Below are 15710 nucleotides of genomic sequence, written 5' to 3'. Positions count from 1 at the left end.
TTTTCAAAGCCGTTTCTGTGTCGACTGTGAGAGCTATGATAGTATGGTGGCTATCGCAATCAAACATCAACCTCGACAAGTTTACGGACGCGTACGTCAATCATGTGACTGTAGTTTACGTTTTCTTGGACATCTGTCAAAGTTCATCCAGCAGCTCCTTCACATTGTAATTCGTTGAGGTCCAGACTCTTGTCATGACTATACATTTTTCACTGAGCAGTCTGCTTATTGAAATCGATTTATAAATAACATATTGCTGCTATTTTCCTCAATCGCCACGAAACTTTCCAGTAGGTTTTCCCTTCTGAGCAACGTCAAATTTAATGCGACGGCACTACCATCCCAATCTCATTCCTTTGCATTTGGATTTCATATCTGAAATATGGTTTTGATGCGAGGTTCCATTTCTTCAGCTTTCAAGGAATCCGTATATACTTGATGCATCTCTCCCTGGGTTCAAAAAACCGTTTGTTACGTAGAGAGACTATCTTCCCTCGAGCTTTCCTTCACATCAGGAAGATACACATAATATTGAACGGCCTGAAACGACGAACAAATCTCCTTATTAAGACGAGGCTTTATCAATTATAGCAAGCACTGAGACAACTGTAAATCTCGATTGACGGTTTTCTGCAGACAAGCGGGTCAGATGTGTATACTGCTATCATTACAATTGTTCAGAGAAAATGCCAACCCAACACTCGAAGCAACGGAAGTCACCGCTTCCAAGCTCTCGAATGCCTGCAAACGATGCAAAGGCTCAAATACAAACAAATTAAAAAGAATCCGTCGATACTGTTGCCTGCGATGCTCTGGACTACTATGCTTCTGTTACGCGGCTTATGTATATCTGGAGACTGAGGGAAAAGGTCTACGCCGAAAACAAATATCCAAACAAACATGAACATCTATGCAGACGTGAAGCTCATATTTCAGAACTCCTATGATGTTCGCAATCGATGATGCTATTCAATAATCCATTGATCTGTTATTTCATTTCATTATGTGCGTGTACGATGGAGTTCCTCATGTCTGGAAATGACCACCAGTTTAAAACAACTGGTTACATACATTATGATAAATCATTTTACTTTTATCGATTCCTATTTTAAGTGCTGCTTTGGGCAGATCTATACGAATTGAGCCTCCGGCAGAGTAACAGTGCTATTGTGAGAGAACGATATCTAAAATGCACAACTAGCAACAAAGTTCAATCTACCACGGACGATGCCTTCTCAGTTATCCTACTGGACTGGCAATCAGGGAATTGGCATGATTGTTTTGCACCTGATACGCGAAGGCAACGAAGATAGTCAGCAGCAAGATTCGTCTTGGCTCGACAATGTTTTCATATCCGCGTCAACGTTGATCATGCCAACATGTCCGCATTCAAACAAAACGAAAAGCAAACGGGCGTAAATTAGCCTTATTTGGTGAATAAATTTCCACAGATACACTGACGCAGTGAAGGTATCCATTCTCAAACGCGAAACACAGTTACTGTACCTTTTTGGCACCGTGCAAAGATCCTTAAGTCATGGTCAGTTTCATCGCGATGATACACTTAAGTGGTGCTGCAGCCCCTTGTCCTCTCACTGCGCCCTTCATCATGTTTCATGATCTCACCCGCCAATTACAGTATTGTTGTAACAGCATCGAAGCGATTCTGAGTTCCAGTCTTGTGTGCAAACCTAATTCTTTCGGTTTTATTGCTCATCCCCGCTCACCCGATAAAGGATCCAATCTTCTTGTTCGGGAAAAAGCAAAAGCAAATGCTTTGGTCACCGTCAAGTACTACGCAGTGGAATTTCGGAAAACCCAAATTTGACGATAGACGCTGCATGAGACCTGGTACCCTGTTTCGGGTTTGCAAGCTGCCAGAAACGTCAGTTTTTTACTTTAGTTCTAGTGAATGGACGGAAACTGCCCTTGCGTGACAACCGAATGATATCTCCGAACGTATGACATGAAAAAGACAGGTTGGCCAGACGAGGAGGAGGAGGACGACGGAGCGAGCACACACTCTGGTTCCGCCCCCATCGCGTTTCATCTGGATGATCATCGGGACTTGCCAGAAATTGACTAGCTTGCTATTATCGATTGGAAGACGTGAGAACACTTCACTGCGAAATGCTTATCTCAATGCTACATCAAAGGAGAAAAGCTGCAAACCAATATCTATAGAGTAATGCTTAGGAGAAGGAGAGATCCTTTGCAGCAAATTTATTCCGTCAAACATCCAAGGGCAGATAGTGGGGAACGGGATTGGGTCCTGCTCTGTGCGGGGGTTGGGGGAAGGGGCCAGGTGGAAAAAGTAGACCCGCATTGTCAAGACAAACCCCCTTTTTTATCCTCTTTTTTATAGACTTGTTCTTTTCTTCTCTTTTTCTTATCCCAGAACTCTCTGACTTTCTTTGCATTATTTTATGGGTAAAGGATTCACTTGGAGCGGCATGGTCAACCGAAAATCCGCATCGGCTTCCTCCTCCACACTGGATGAAGAACGAGAACCGCTTATGCCTGCAGAGTGCCGTGCACAGATTGTAGGTGAGGATTTTATCGCGACGATCGGGACCGACATACGGGAACGAATATTGACTATCAGTAGATTATGATGAAACTATGGTACCTCCACGGGGACCTGTATTGTACACTGCCTCCAACAAGTATGTTGCTGCATTTCGCAGGTTCCGATCAACAGTATGTATCGTGGCAGCCGAGCTATCTTGAATTATGTAAAATGCTAAACCAATACCGACCGACGGTAGCACCGAGAGTTTTTGGCCGAGTTTATCGGAACACTTATCCTGATACTGCTTATTTGCGGTGTGTCTGCAGAGCAGACTCTCAATATCGGTAACAAGTCATGGCTTATGTCATCGATCGGAACAGGTATGTGTATATCTTGTGTACCTGTTCAAATATACAAGTATGACAGATAACTAATGTGACACACACGCACGTTGTGTCAAGGTCTCGCGGTCTTGTTTGCCATCAGCGTATCTGGTCACATTTCGGTATGCTTCTCTCCTTACGGTCGCATGAATTGGTGCAGAAATTTTCTAATTCTGCTGTCCATTCTATCAGGGCGCACACATCAACCCTGCTGTCACTGTAACATTTTGGGCATTTTCCGGTTTCCCCACACGCAAAGTACCGATATACATTGCGGCACAGTTCTTGGGCGCATTTGCAGGCGCAGCGCTCTTGTACAGCATGATTTATCCGGCTTTGAACGAGTTTGACGGAGGGGTTCGGCAAATCTTGGGCGATAAAGGAACTGCAGGCATCTTTGCCACGTATTCGCCGTTGTATGTGGGCACAGGAGCAGCCGTCGCCTCAGAGATCATTGGCACAGCTATTCTGTTGCTACTCATCATGGTCACTGGTCATCCCAACAACATGCCCTTCCATACCATCCAAGGTTTCATGATCGCTTCCGGTCTCATGGTTATTTCTATGGCACTCGGCTACACATCTGGCTTTTCCCTCAATCCTGCTCGTGACATTGGTCCTCGTCTGTTTACGGCCATTGCAGGCTGGGGTCCAGGCGTCTTTACGATCCGTGATTACTATTCGTTTGTTCCCATGTTTGCTCCCCTCATTGGAGGTCTCGTGGGCGGCTTTGTGTATACTATCTTCATTGATCACGCATAAACAACTTGTTTTGCGGCGGCTATAAACATATGCATATTATATATTACTAGAGATAAAATATACACAGGGATATCTTGATTCATTTCGGCTGTCTCATTGCAAGAACTGCGTATCTAAGCCGTATGCGAAATCGTATTTTACAATTTTTGCCAAACTTGTACAGCAGACAATGCGTGCATAATCGAATTGCAGATTCAAAACACTAGATAAAATCGTAAATCGCCAAAACCTTAAATGTTGCATACTTTATGGAATCTATCAACTTACCGACCCTCGATGGCCTGACCCAGAGTCCGCACAAGTTGCCCCTGACTTAGACTCCATATTTTCAGGCTGCCGTCATAGCTACCACTGATGATCCTGTCTGCTTCGGCGTCAAGCTGCAAGGTGCGCACAAGATCAGTGTGACCAACCAGCGTGTGCAGGCATTCACCGGTTTCTGCGTTCCACACTTTAATAGTTTGGTCGCTCGATCCGCTTACAACCCATTTGCCGTCAAACTCTACGCACGCGATACCACGACTGTGAGAATCGAATGTGCGAAGACACACTCCAGTTTCCTAATGAAGGATCAAATCAGTGTACCACGAGGAGAACAGACAAGCGAATATACATACCATGTCCCACAGTTTAATTGTTCTATCGCCCGATGCGGACACTAGCCGGTCATGCGCGAACTGCACCGCGTTGACTGCTGCGCGGTGTCCACGGAGAATTCGGATCGTCGTCCCGCTCTCCAGATCCCAAATCCTCAAGGTGCAGTCTCTAGAGCAGCTGACAATACGGTTACCGCGAAATCGCAGATTCAAGACGCTCTTATCGTGGCCAAAGAACGTGCGCATAATCTCTCCCGTGGCAACATCCCACTGTATCATGGTCGCATCGCTGCTGCCACTGATAATGTATCGATCGTCATATTGCAGACATAGAACACTTGCGGAGTGACCAAGTAGCGTTCGTCTGCATTCGCCCGTCCGCATGTCCCACACTTTGATGGTGTGGTCACGACTACCACTGATTATCTTGTTGTCGTCAAATTGTATGCAGTATATTCCCTCCAAATGCATGTCCATTAAAGCGTTGTTGTTCGGTGGAAATGTCTTCATTTTACATTTTCCCTCACGCCAACGTCTTTCAATAATGGATCTGTTGCGGTAAAGACGTCTCCAGTTTATAAATCGGGTATCCGTGGATTCGTTGTAATGAAAAAGTGAAGTTTCGTCGTATTTTACGTGACGGCGTGGGGTTGGTCTGTTTCTAAGCCGGGTAGCTGTCAACTCGGAATGTGTAACGTATGGAAGGAGACGAGAGTTAGAAGAAACGCTGCTGCGAATGTTGGATTTTTCAAGTGCTCGTGATGACGATGAGGATGGTGAAAGCTGTGTTCTATGGGAGTAAATCGGTTGTGAGCGGGAATGTGAAGTTGGGGCGGCGAGAGATAGAGGAAGCGGGAATGGTATAGGCTGCAAAGCAGCAATTCTTCGCGTGACATTGTTTTGTGTGCTGGACGACGATGACGACGACGATGCTTCAACGACCGTGTAGGATTCAGTCTCGGCAGTGTTGTCAGAGTCGCCATCATTCGCATCATAATTTTGCGAGATATAGGATGCAGAAAGAGAAGGTGCTGGACCAGAAACCAAGTTGGATGTGGACGGCTCTAGTCCTTGGCCTCGTAGAGTGTGATGATGCAATGTTCGTCTCTGTCGCAAGCGAAGCAAAAGATCGCTAGTTCTTTTGAACGGTCGTAATCTTCCAGTAGGTGACATGTTCTCCAAAAGTTCAGATGAATCGTGTGCGTTGATGGTGGAACGGGATAAGGGTACAGGTGTGAATCGAGGTCGAGCGGATACATCATCTGTCAAGTCATCATAATCAGGGTTTGAACGATCAAGCATGGACCTCCGTGTTGGCGCGGGTACATTATTCAGGTAATCATCCATTGCTTTCCGATCAAAGTGCCAGCCTTGATCAAGGAATAATTGTCGCCAAAGAGCCTGATCTTCACTGACTGTGCGCCATTGTCGGGAAACCCGGGCGACTCTTGTAAGCGTCAGAGAGTCGACGAAGCTTAGTATATGCAGTGCTAATTCATAAGGCAGGAGCTACATGGAAGGGCGCAAATTTTAGTTGTCACGATAGAAAATAGGGAAAAAGCACGTTTCTTTGGCATCTTACAGAAATAACGTCACGGTGTAGCAAAGGCATAAGGCTGTCGACAACTTTGAGTGCTCTTGATGTAGGAATCGTTAACAATAATTGATACGCGAATTCTAAATGCGAGACAGAAAAAAAGAGAAGTGATCGTTAGATGTTGCATCTCCTAATATATTTGACAGTAACGACTCTAGCCGGTAGATACGACTAAGAGTAGACAAATCTTAGAGCCGTTTAGACGTTACCTGCTTTCTGTTCCTCGCTCCAGCTAGTCATAAACTCTGGTGGCTCGAAACGTTGCTCAACGTAGCCCTCGTCGGTGTGGTCGAGGAAATCTAGCGCTGATTCTGTTGCCTCGAATCATCAATGCCCTATTCGTCAATGCCAAATCCATTGACAGCCTTACCGTCTTCATTAACCCTTGTTGGGCTCTTGCCCAAACACAACCTTCGTAACGACATAGTGAGTTCTTATTATTGGTTTTCAGGAAAAGGTGAGAAACATGCAGTCGAGACCGGCTGAACTTATCGCATCGAACTCCGCTTTGCTTTCCAAATTGTAAACTGTTCAGAAATACAAGAGAGAACAAAATCAAACTTTTGTGTATTATGTATAGATGCAATGGAAATGATGAGAAATTTACAAGAGCGGAAAAAGAGGATGTATAGTAAGGGAAGGTCGAGGGCAATGTGAGATGCGGACAAGTGTAAAGCTACACCTCACTCGGTAGAAATCATGACCGATTTCAGAGTTTCGTACGTAGGGAAAAAGATACCGCAGATACCGAACCACCACATGCTTCGTGGCATGGCACCAGCAAAGAATTCGTGGTATACTCGCAGAGTCTTTTGGCCTGTGCTCAATTTCGGTGCTCCGTACATAGCTCGTTCCAGCATTCCTTTCGCAACCTGCGTCACAGATGTTGAAGATGACGATGGTGCCTGGCCGAGCTGGCGCTTTTCAGTGATCATCCGGGTGCGCAAAACATCCATTGGGGTGGTAAAGTAACCTGCCAAGAACCCACTGATGCCGCCATACATTATACTTCGCATGGTTGGTATATCTGCTTCCAGCTCTTCAAACGCCGCATTTGCTACCATCTGCGGCCGCTGATGCTGCATCCGCTCAATCAGATCTTTGCGTACTGATCTTCTGTGAAACGCTTTGAAATTTTCATATGAAACCAGGAGAATGACCATGAAAGGGGAGTCGCGGGCAGCTATAGCGAAAAATCCCTTGAACAAGCCGCGGGGTCCCTCTTCCATCAAAGTATGGCGCACTACTTGAGATGCGGTCGCCGGCCGGCCGTTGACAGAGTAATGATCCGTTTGCAGCTTGGCTGTGACAACTTCTCTAGGAACTTTAATGACGCTGGATGCAAGATCACCGAGGACAGCTGAGAGAGCAGTTGCAGGGATCGTGCCGAGCCAAGGTTGAGAGGATTTGTTGGATGGGATCAACTTGCTCTTGCAAAACTCGTATGTGCTGAATCGAGCACCGCCCTGTAGATTTTACCGATGAGTATGTTTGCTTTGGAAAGAACAAAGGCTATTTTTTACAAACCTGTCCAGCAGCACCGAGAGCAGAGACGAAAAAGCCTTTACCCAAACTTCGAGCAGTCTCCCGGGTGAAAATCTTACGCCATGAATGGGCAGCATCCGCTTGGATGCGTGTTTTTATGGTATCGAGAGGGTGCATGCAAGAGTACGAGAGCGACAAGGCAGTTGCTCCAGCAGCAAAGTGATCTGTCAAACAGGTGGACGATAACAAGGTCAGCTGGACCGTTTAGCTGAAGTTGGATAGGCGTTGGGGAATATACATACATTTATACAGTTGAGATGCAGTATGTTGTTGCTGCTGAGGAACTGCTGCTACCCGCTGGACAGGCATGGTTGCTATGTAGTGACGAGGTTTAAAGAAGGGAAAACAAGAGATCAAGGCTTTCGGAGCATCTTTTTATACATCGCTCTGGATTCGATTCAAGGCGATCCCCCAATTGAGTCAAGCCAATCAGAAGAGCCGCCCTGGCTGTATCGAGGTGCATCACGGCGAAGGACGCCCTTCATTGGATATCTGGCCATGGCAAACGGGCGGCGATGTCAGCTCCGAAATTTTCTGCAGAACTTATTTCTCCTATTAGTCTTTGCGAAGAGATATGAACAATTCCACTTTGCGCACGGGGCAGCCGTTGACGTGCCTGCAATCCGTAACCAAAAATCCGGTCGAGCAGCAGTACGCAATTGCCACATGTCTCTCCAATATGCCTATGAATATATGGACCTGCTGTGCTTGCTGAAGAATGCAAAACTTTTTAATCTGGTTTCCAATAGTTTAAAATATCCGGCCATCATTATTATTCCACCATGCTTTTAACCACGATAACAGCAACCATGCAATCATCTGCGATTGCTTTTCCATGCATCTCTAATGCTTTCTTTGTGCTCTCTGCTCCAGCATATCGCACAGTGATCCAGTTGCTCTTGGACTGATATCTTTCCACAACTTTTCCAAGCTGCGTAAAATATTCAATGACCTTTGCCTTCATCTCGATCGGAAAACCAAAGACCTTGACGATAGTCTGTCCGGTTTCAGGTATAAGCTTCTCAGAAGGATTAGGACTAAACAAGTTTAAATCGATGGATTGCCAGCATCAGTATCAAACAGAGTGCCGAATCAACATTTGAAAGCTTACGTGACGCTAGGAGTGGGCAGTAGCTTTCCAACTGTCCGTGAACGAGTGACTGATGCCGTCCATACATCTGCAAAAATTTGATTTGTCGCTGTATGAGTATTGCGTCGCGGCAAAAGCATGAATATGAAGAAGTAGCTACCTGATGCAGACATTAAGGACAAGTCCAGATCAGACGAGTATTTCCGTGGGTTCACGCCAATGTCCCAAATAGAAGCCACGGGAGGTGCATCCATATCTTCATTCTCATCTGATTTTGCCTTGTCGTCGTTGCTACTCTTACTGTTGCTGATGTTCCTATTGTCTCCAAAACCGCCAGCGGCGGCGGATGCACCGAAGATACCTCGGTTGGTCACGTGTGTCTTGAACCGTGGTCTGTCGTTATTGCAAGTTACTATCACCGCCATAGAACGATCCTTTTACGTTTTTTCTCTTCCTGCTCCCCATACGTACCCTCCTTCAAGCTGTGTTCCCGTTTCGATTGTACGCTTCTGAGGAGTACTCTTCGCTGTGGACTATATAGAAGCAATCCAGTCAGTGATAACAGGATACGGTAGAGTTAAGTCTGCAGCATTTACCGGTGCAGTAGCCGCTGTCAAAAATTCTGGCAGCTTCTGTCTCCGTTTGCCGAGGAAAACCGGCTGCTCCGTGTAGTACTTGGATATATCATCCGCTTCTTTGTTGCGCAAGCCAGCTCCAATTATGGTGCGCGTCAGCTTGTCAGGTCTAACAATAAAATATGGCACGCTGGTATCTGGAAATGCTGTGTGAAGACTTAAAAGTGAATCTTTTTGCTGTTGCTGTTGTGGTTGCTGAGTAGAAGGTCCAGTTAATGAGCCAAATGTTGATGTCGTTGGTTTTGTGCCTTGATTGCCAAATAATCCGCCTGAACCAAGAGTACTGGTCGTTGCAGAGGATGTTGCTGGTTGATACTTTGCACCAAACCCTCCAAACCCAAGGGACGAAGAAGAAGTCTGGTTGCTACCAGTGCCAAATCCACCAAACGTTGATGTCTGTTGCGGCTGACTCGTGTTGGTTGTTCCGAATCCACCGAAGGTGGACGATTGCTGTGCTTGATTGCTAGTAGTTCCAAAGCCTCCAAGTCCAGACGTCTGCTGCGGTTGACTGGAGGGCGTGCTGAATATGCTCGATGTGGTTTGTCCTGAGCTTACAGTGCCAAACGTCGTCGCGCTTTGTTGAGGCTGACTCGTACTGGAAGCACCAAAGCCGCCAAACGTGCTCTGCTGAGGTTGACTTGTACTAGTGCCGAAACCAGAAAAAGTACTCGTCTGTTGAGGTTGACTGGTGCTTGCGCCGAATCCACCAAATCCTGTTGTCTGCTGTGGTTGGCTCGTAGCTGTACCGCCGAAGCCCGATTGTTGCTGGCCAAACGTGGAACTTCCAAATCCTGAAGAAGTACCAGTGGACCCGAACAAACCAGTACCACCGCTCTGCTGTTGCGTCCCCGATGCTGGCGCAAAGAGAGATGTGTTACTTCGTTGGTGCCCAAACATCAGACGATCAAGTATTCTATGGCCAGCAAGAGCAAAGCTGTGGAATCCCAAACGGTCAAAACTGGTCGCGCTTTTTCAAGTCACAAATGATTTTGGATGCGGATGCAGCCAAAATTGGCAAAGAGATGGATCCAAAGTTCTATAGTGAACCTTGTACTTACTGGACCATCTGGCACATATCAATCTTTTATTTACTCGCAAACAATTCTTGTCATCATAATGAGCATCGTGTCATGTTTCGATAGACACGTGACAGCAACTTTTGGTAATTCATGATGGAATCTTCGTCAACATGGCCAAAGACAATGTTGGTGTTGAAAGGACGATTGGGCCATAGCGAGTGAATTTGTAGGGTCACCGATCTGAATTTGGGCCAAAATTTTGCCTATACAATTGCTGAAGCCTTTCATTCAGTTTTTGTCTCACATGCTAATCGTTGTGTCTTCAATGGGGAAACACCCAGATACAGTCATCATCCAGGACTATCCGTCCAGAGCCATCCGCCCAGAGCTATCCGTTGAAAAATTTGGAAATGAAAAACGGGAATAAAAAATCACAAGCAAAGAATACAGCGAGACCCTTTTTTACCGTCCTGGAAGGATGATTGGGTCAGGCAAACAAAATTTGGGAAGGACAAACTTCATTGGGTCACTTCCATGAATGTGGGTCAATCTTTCTGAATTTGGGACAAGCAAATGAACATGACATGCGATATTACTTTTAGGAAAAGGTGTAGATACTAGGTAAGCGATAATTCCGTTTTTCTTGGCGTAAATAGGATTCTTTATAGCCCTTCAACATTGTCACCATGACATATAACCAGTTGTTGCTAACCTGCTGTACGCATCAAGTATAACTTTCTTTCTCTTCCATGTAACAGCGTGTTCAGTTTATCGAAACTGCGGCAAGTTTTCATATATAGAAAAGCCGTTTATTGTTGTCTAGCTTAACGAACAATATGAACCCACATCTACGGCATACAATCCTCCAGCCCATGGCGGAACCCAGTTGTATAGAAGAAAGAAATAAAGAAATCCAGCTCATATTCACTCGGCTAGCTCAATTTGGGGCTCGTGGTTCATTTTCAGTGGGATGGTAACTTAAATAAAATGCAATGATGTACTTACCTGATTGCATATTATTGGATATGAGTGGAGCCATTCAACGTTACATGTTCTCTTTATTACTGCAATTATTCCAGCAATTGTGCGGATGTGAAACGAAACCATGGAAATCACTCGGCTTCACGCTGTTACATGCGTCACGGATTCTGTTCGATAAGGTCTCTTGCCGTAAAACCGATGGCGCTTAACTTTACTCTTTGCCACAAACCAGAATTGTTCTATTGGGTTGAACTCAGGAGAATATGATGGGAGATAAGCACAGCGATATCCTCGAAACGCAATATACTCGGCTATATCTTTAGACGTGTGTATGGGTGTATTATCCATACCGACATAGCGGCCTTTGTGGATATTTGTCCATTTCATCCAAAGTGTCCTTCAAAAAGCTAATATAGTGGCCCGTTACAGTACCAGTGCTCAGAAGTTCAGATTCTTAGTCAGCCTTTCTCTCCCTATTCGGCTTTGGTATTCCCAAGCTAACTTTGATTAAGCCTGAAGCAGAGATAGCGCCCAATATAGTCGTGGTCTTTGCTGTCGTGGTCGGCAGAATAACAACAGCAGGAACACCTTTCTTGGACCAAATTCTTGTGCGTTTCATATTTATATGAAACGCAGACTCATCAAGAAACACGCAGTTCGTCAAGAAGTTCATATCTGTTTGTTCCCAATCGCGAACCCAATCATATCGTTCCTTAATCTTTTCTGGACTATATCCATCCATAGATTGGAACTCTGCTTTTTTCAATGAAAGGTTGCATTCTGTTCTCATAAAGTTATAAACAGTGCTATGGGAAACTTTAAGATCCTTGAAATGCTTCATTAAATGCTCAGTCACTTCGACGACAACAGCATCAGTGAAGTCGATGATAGTCTTTTTGTGTTCCGAAGTCAGATGTCTACGAACTTTCTTTTCACCGCTCTCAAAGATGCTATTGGGACGTTCATCATACCGTTTAACCCATCTCTGTGCTGTGCGAACGTGTATATCCAACTGTTTCGCTGCAGCCGACGTACTCATATACCTCTCAATCTTCCGTTTGAAAAACCTAGCCTTATCCTGAGGGGTGTAGCGAGTATATACACGTTTTTCCGTCACTTCCCTCATACGAGAATCTTCATCTCTTGGCTTAGCTACTTGCATCGCGTTAGCTTGAGGAGATTGCTCTGCAGGCAATTTTTTGCAAATACTATGAGAACTAATCGTTTCAAGAACATATTGTTTCTGGCCAACGATGTAGTCCATGGGCTCAGGTCTACCATTCTCATCGACAACATTTCCTTGTCCATCCTCGTATAAAAGTTGTGCACTCATGTTTGAAATTGTAAAGCAGTGAAAAAAATGAAACCTCTGCAGGAATATAGAGACACCTACAGTGATACATACCCAGAAGCGCCAAGATTTCCTTGCGATAAAGAGCGACATTAATTTTCTACGCCTGCGACATTACTTCTTAGAAATACTGTACATCGCAAGCAACGTGGTTTTGATTGAGGAGGGAAAACGAGTAGTTGCCGGCCGATCACATACAATAGCTCTGTCGGTCGGTTAGACATCATCTGCAAGTAATATCTATGGGGCTGAAGATCGTTCTATTTTACTCTCCGGTAAGTGCACTGGGTAGCACCAGTGTTTGACCAAATCAAACGGGACATATTCAGAATACATATATTTCAAAAGAGATAAAGAAAAGAGGGCAGCACGCTGAACCACAAGCTTTTCTATATACAGGGTTGTGAGGAAAGAATGTATGCACAACAAATAAACAATGCGGAGATATGGTATAGCGTATGAGGGAGGCAGGATGCTTTTGTGAAGAATACTAACGATGGTAAAGACAATACTGTACGGAGTAAAGGGGGCAGGGTTATCGATGCAAAGATGTTCATGTCGATACATTAGGCAGAAACGGGGTCTGTAAAGCGAGAAGGATTGCTGAAGCACGCTCGTTGGTTGTCATATTGTGATCGTTTTGCTCGGCAGATGTGACTTAACAAGAGATCTAACTCTTCTTCGTCCTGTTCGTCAGCGAGAAAAGCGGTGCTGGATCGCGTTGTAGGCTTCTCGGCGTCTTGGTCGATGAGTCGTCTGCCCTCTAGGCGGTCGACTTTACGCAGAAGGCCGGTGATGAACATGTCTCGTTCCTTGTTAACGGAAAGTGCGTAGCGTTGTTTGCTGAACTCGGGTCGATGGAGGGATTTGGCCAGCAAATCGGTTATATTGTTGACCTCGATGTTCTTGCGCTGTTTCTCTCCAAAGGACCAGTCCTGAAACATAGCAAGAAGAAAAGGAGTGTGAGAAAATGAGGAAAAAACGGTCGAAAGGTTTGCTTTATATGGCTTACCTGCTCAGTTGCCCGCCGCCCGCGGTCCACTGTTTCCAGGAGTCCGCCGCCTGTGGCAGAGTCTAGCTTCCGCTGCTGCAGCTTAACGTTGAGGGGCATTCTGCGGTTATCGAATCGTCTCGTTGCTGATCTAACTATCTGAGCGAAAAGTTGATACACCGAGGTATATTTAAAAGGCAGGATCAATGCACGCTGATCATTGCGTTTTCTCCTTGGCACATCCTCTGCGGCCGCTGCAAGCGCAAACTCCTTCTTTTGCCGTTCAGTCAAGCAAACTCTTTCGTTATTCAGCTGAGGAGTAATGTTTGAAAACCGGTCAACTGCTGATACTATCATATGCAATTCACGCTCTGCCTTGTCGTTATTTGCAGAGCCGCTTCCCTCGTAACCAGGAAGTTTTTCGTCAACCGTATCTAACAACTGTGTGTCATCGACGATTTCGTTGTAGGCTGGTGGTGCGCTATCTTTAAGTTCGCGGTTATTGGCTGACATGCGTTCCAGGTTGTCGAAGAGTTGACTGAGACGGTAAATTTGTGGAGCATTTGTCACCTGTGTAAATGCGCTTTGCTTATATAGAGCTACGGCGTCGGTTACTTCCGAATGCACGTGTTGCGACTCGATTGCGGCATGGTCTTCTATCTTGTGACTTCCACCAATCGCTCCGATGATACTAACAATGTCATACAATGTGCGCGACAGCAATGCATCTTTGTTGTTAACAATAAGCCAAAACTCAGGAGATCCAAACAAGTTTCCGACAGCGTTCAGCACATCGTGCAACTCTGGCCGCCGCTGCTGCTGTTGTTGCTTCGAATGGACGTGCACATATTCTGCTGTGGTTACACACGCTAGTCTTTCCGCATTGTACACCAACGATGAAAATGTCGTCGTCAACCATGCAACGTTGGAACTTGCTTGCATTGTAGATGGCGATGCATCCCGCACTATTCTCTGTAGCAAACCATCCAATGCGGATAGGCATTTATTCCCAAGCTTTTCTACCGTAATTAAATGCTGGATGGATGTGGTCAACGATCCATAACGTCATTGTAAAATTTGTGTATCCTAACCTCTTTCGGCAACAAGTGACCTTCATTAACCATGTCAGGCACAACAGGTGACGTTAAAGATTCAGAGTTCGATTGCGTAATCTGATCGTACTCCATTGGCTCCAGCATGAGCAATTCCAGGAGAGTGTCGTCGGGTACCGCGGCCGTATCTGACTGTTGACACGTATGTTGTTCGCTGCTCCTAGAACGGGGAGGCAAGCAAGACTATTGAAAAATGTTAGGCCAACCTGCAGATAAATTCCTCGTAGCAAACAAATTTAATTACTTGGCGAGTTCGCGTTCGTCGATTGCATTTTTGTTTTTCCAAAGTTGCCATCGATAAAAGAACGAAACCGTGAAGAAAACAAAAATGGCCAGGAAAAAAAGGAGAATCGTTTGGACATATTTTATAGGTTTGCCACCAAGGCCTAATATGGAAAGTAAAACATCTTTCATTTTTGCAGCACATATTACCAATTTTAATCCGTAAGCTTTACACTATTAAAGCAAAACTTCATATAGTACTTACTGAATAAGCTGACAAACCGATGCCTTAAGACGATTAAAAGTTCCAACCAACAAGGCACCAACGAGTTTCCCATCGAACGACATCGGGAAATATTAATATCGAGTGTAACCGACCTCATGGATGACTGCGTCTATTCACTTGATACTGTACGCAGCATGTATTGTAAGCAACAAATACTAAGTGTACGTCGCATATTACCTTTGAAGGTCATAGATATTATGATTAAAGGATTGGAACTTGGTGCATACGCAAACAGACATCATGTACTAAGTCGTCTTCTCTTTCAACAAAAATCAGAGATAAATGAATTTTAACAGGAAACACAGCGTATTGCAAAAACTACATGTAAACCGAGCTAAAAAGAGACCTATATGAAGCGTGGTTGTTTGCTGCTAGTTCTTCATGAAGGCCGATCATGTTGTCTTGTTTATTGTGACTAGCGACTACCAAAGAAGCGATTGTGTTGCTGTTTACGAGAACCTGGTGATGTGTGCGCTACATACTACGTCTAAACTCACCACAATTAAGCATGTGGAGTGGTTTCAGTCTGCATCAGCCTTGCAGGTTTTCACTACTGATAATCGACAAGTAGCGTGATGATCAACCAAAATCCAACCACTACTCGGCCAATCAAACCTTTTTCTGATAA

General features: G+C 45.1%; 6 protein-coding genes across 6 annotated transcripts; 1 reads left to right on the top strand and 5 right to left on the bottom strand.

Annotated features, from left to right (window-relative positions):
- Positions 1 to 2426: 2426 nt before the first annotated feature.
- VTP01DRAFT_681 (uncharacterized protein) lies at positions 2427 to 3657 on the top strand (the record flags this gene model as incomplete). The annotated part of the gene is made up of 5 exons (XM_069385752.1): positions 2427 to 2547; positions 2609 to 2700; positions 2769 to 2892; positions 2974 to 3017; positions 3088 to 3657. 5 exons carry the CDS (start codon positions 2427 to 2429, stop codon positions 3655 to 3657), a joined length of 951 nt encoding a protein of 316 aa, XP_069245101.1.
- Positions 3658 to 3750: 93 nt separating this feature from the next.
- Positions 3751 to 6275, bottom strand: VTP01DRAFT_680 (uncharacterized protein; the record flags this gene model as incomplete). The annotated part of the gene is made up of 6 exons (XM_069385741.1): positions 3751 to 3859; positions 3925 to 4217; positions 4275 to 5762; positions 5836 to 5930; positions 6060 to 6161; positions 6221 to 6275. 6 exons carry the CDS (start codon positions 6273 to 6275, stop codon positions 3751 to 3753), a joined length of 2142 nt encoding a protein of 713 aa, XP_069245100.1.
- Positions 6276 to 6533: 258 nt separating this feature from the next.
- On the bottom strand, positions 6534 to 7704 carry VTP01DRAFT_679 (uncharacterized protein; the record flags this gene model as incomplete). Its single annotated transcript, XM_069385729.1, has 3 exons — positions 6534 to 7316; positions 7378 to 7559; positions 7638 to 7704. The coding sequence occupies 3 exons, from the start codon at positions 7702 to 7704 to the stop codon at positions 6534 to 6536; spliced, it is 1032 nt and encodes a 343-aa protein (XP_069245099.1).
- A 463-nt stretch (positions 7705 to 8167) lies between these two features.
- VTP01DRAFT_678 (uncharacterized protein) lies at positions 8168 to 10017 on the bottom strand (the record flags this gene model as incomplete). Its single annotated transcript, XM_069385718.1, has 5 exons — positions 8168 to 8432; positions 8507 to 8573; positions 8646 to 8878; positions 8957 to 9018; positions 9082 to 10017. 5 exons carry the CDS (start codon positions 10015 to 10017, stop codon positions 8168 to 8170), a joined length of 1563 nt encoding a protein of 520 aa, XP_069245098.1.
- A 1557-nt stretch (positions 10018 to 11574) lies between these two features.
- On the bottom strand, positions 11575 to 12453 carry VTP01DRAFT_677 (uncharacterized protein; the record flags this gene model as incomplete). The annotated part of the gene is made up of 1 exon (XM_069385707.1): positions 11575 to 12453. The coding sequence occupies one exon, from the start codon at positions 12451 to 12453 to the stop codon at positions 11575 to 11577; it is 879 nt and encodes a 292-aa protein (XP_069245097.1).
- A 584-nt stretch (positions 12454 to 13037) lies between these two features.
- VTP01DRAFT_676 (uncharacterized protein) lies at positions 13038 to 14869 on the bottom strand (the record flags this gene model as incomplete). Its single annotated transcript, XM_069385696.1, has 4 exons — positions 13038 to 13406; positions 13484 to 14497; positions 14554 to 14757; positions 14819 to 14869. 4 exons carry the CDS (start codon positions 14867 to 14869, stop codon positions 13038 to 13040), a joined length of 1638 nt encoding a protein of 545 aa, XP_069245096.1.
- Between the last annotated feature and the right edge of the window lie 841 nt (positions 14870 to 15710).

The sequence above is a fragment of the Rhizomucor pusillus genome (assembly GCF_041956525.1).
Source record: "Rhizomucor pusillus strain CBS 183.67 unplaced genomic scaffold VTP01scaffold_1, whole genome shotgun sequence".
Classification (NCBI taxonomy): Eukaryota; Fungi; Mucoromycota; class Mucoromycetes; order Mucorales; family Lichtheimiaceae; genus Rhizomucor; species Rhizomucor pusillus.
This window is presented reverse-complemented; position numbering and strand designations above follow the sequence as displayed.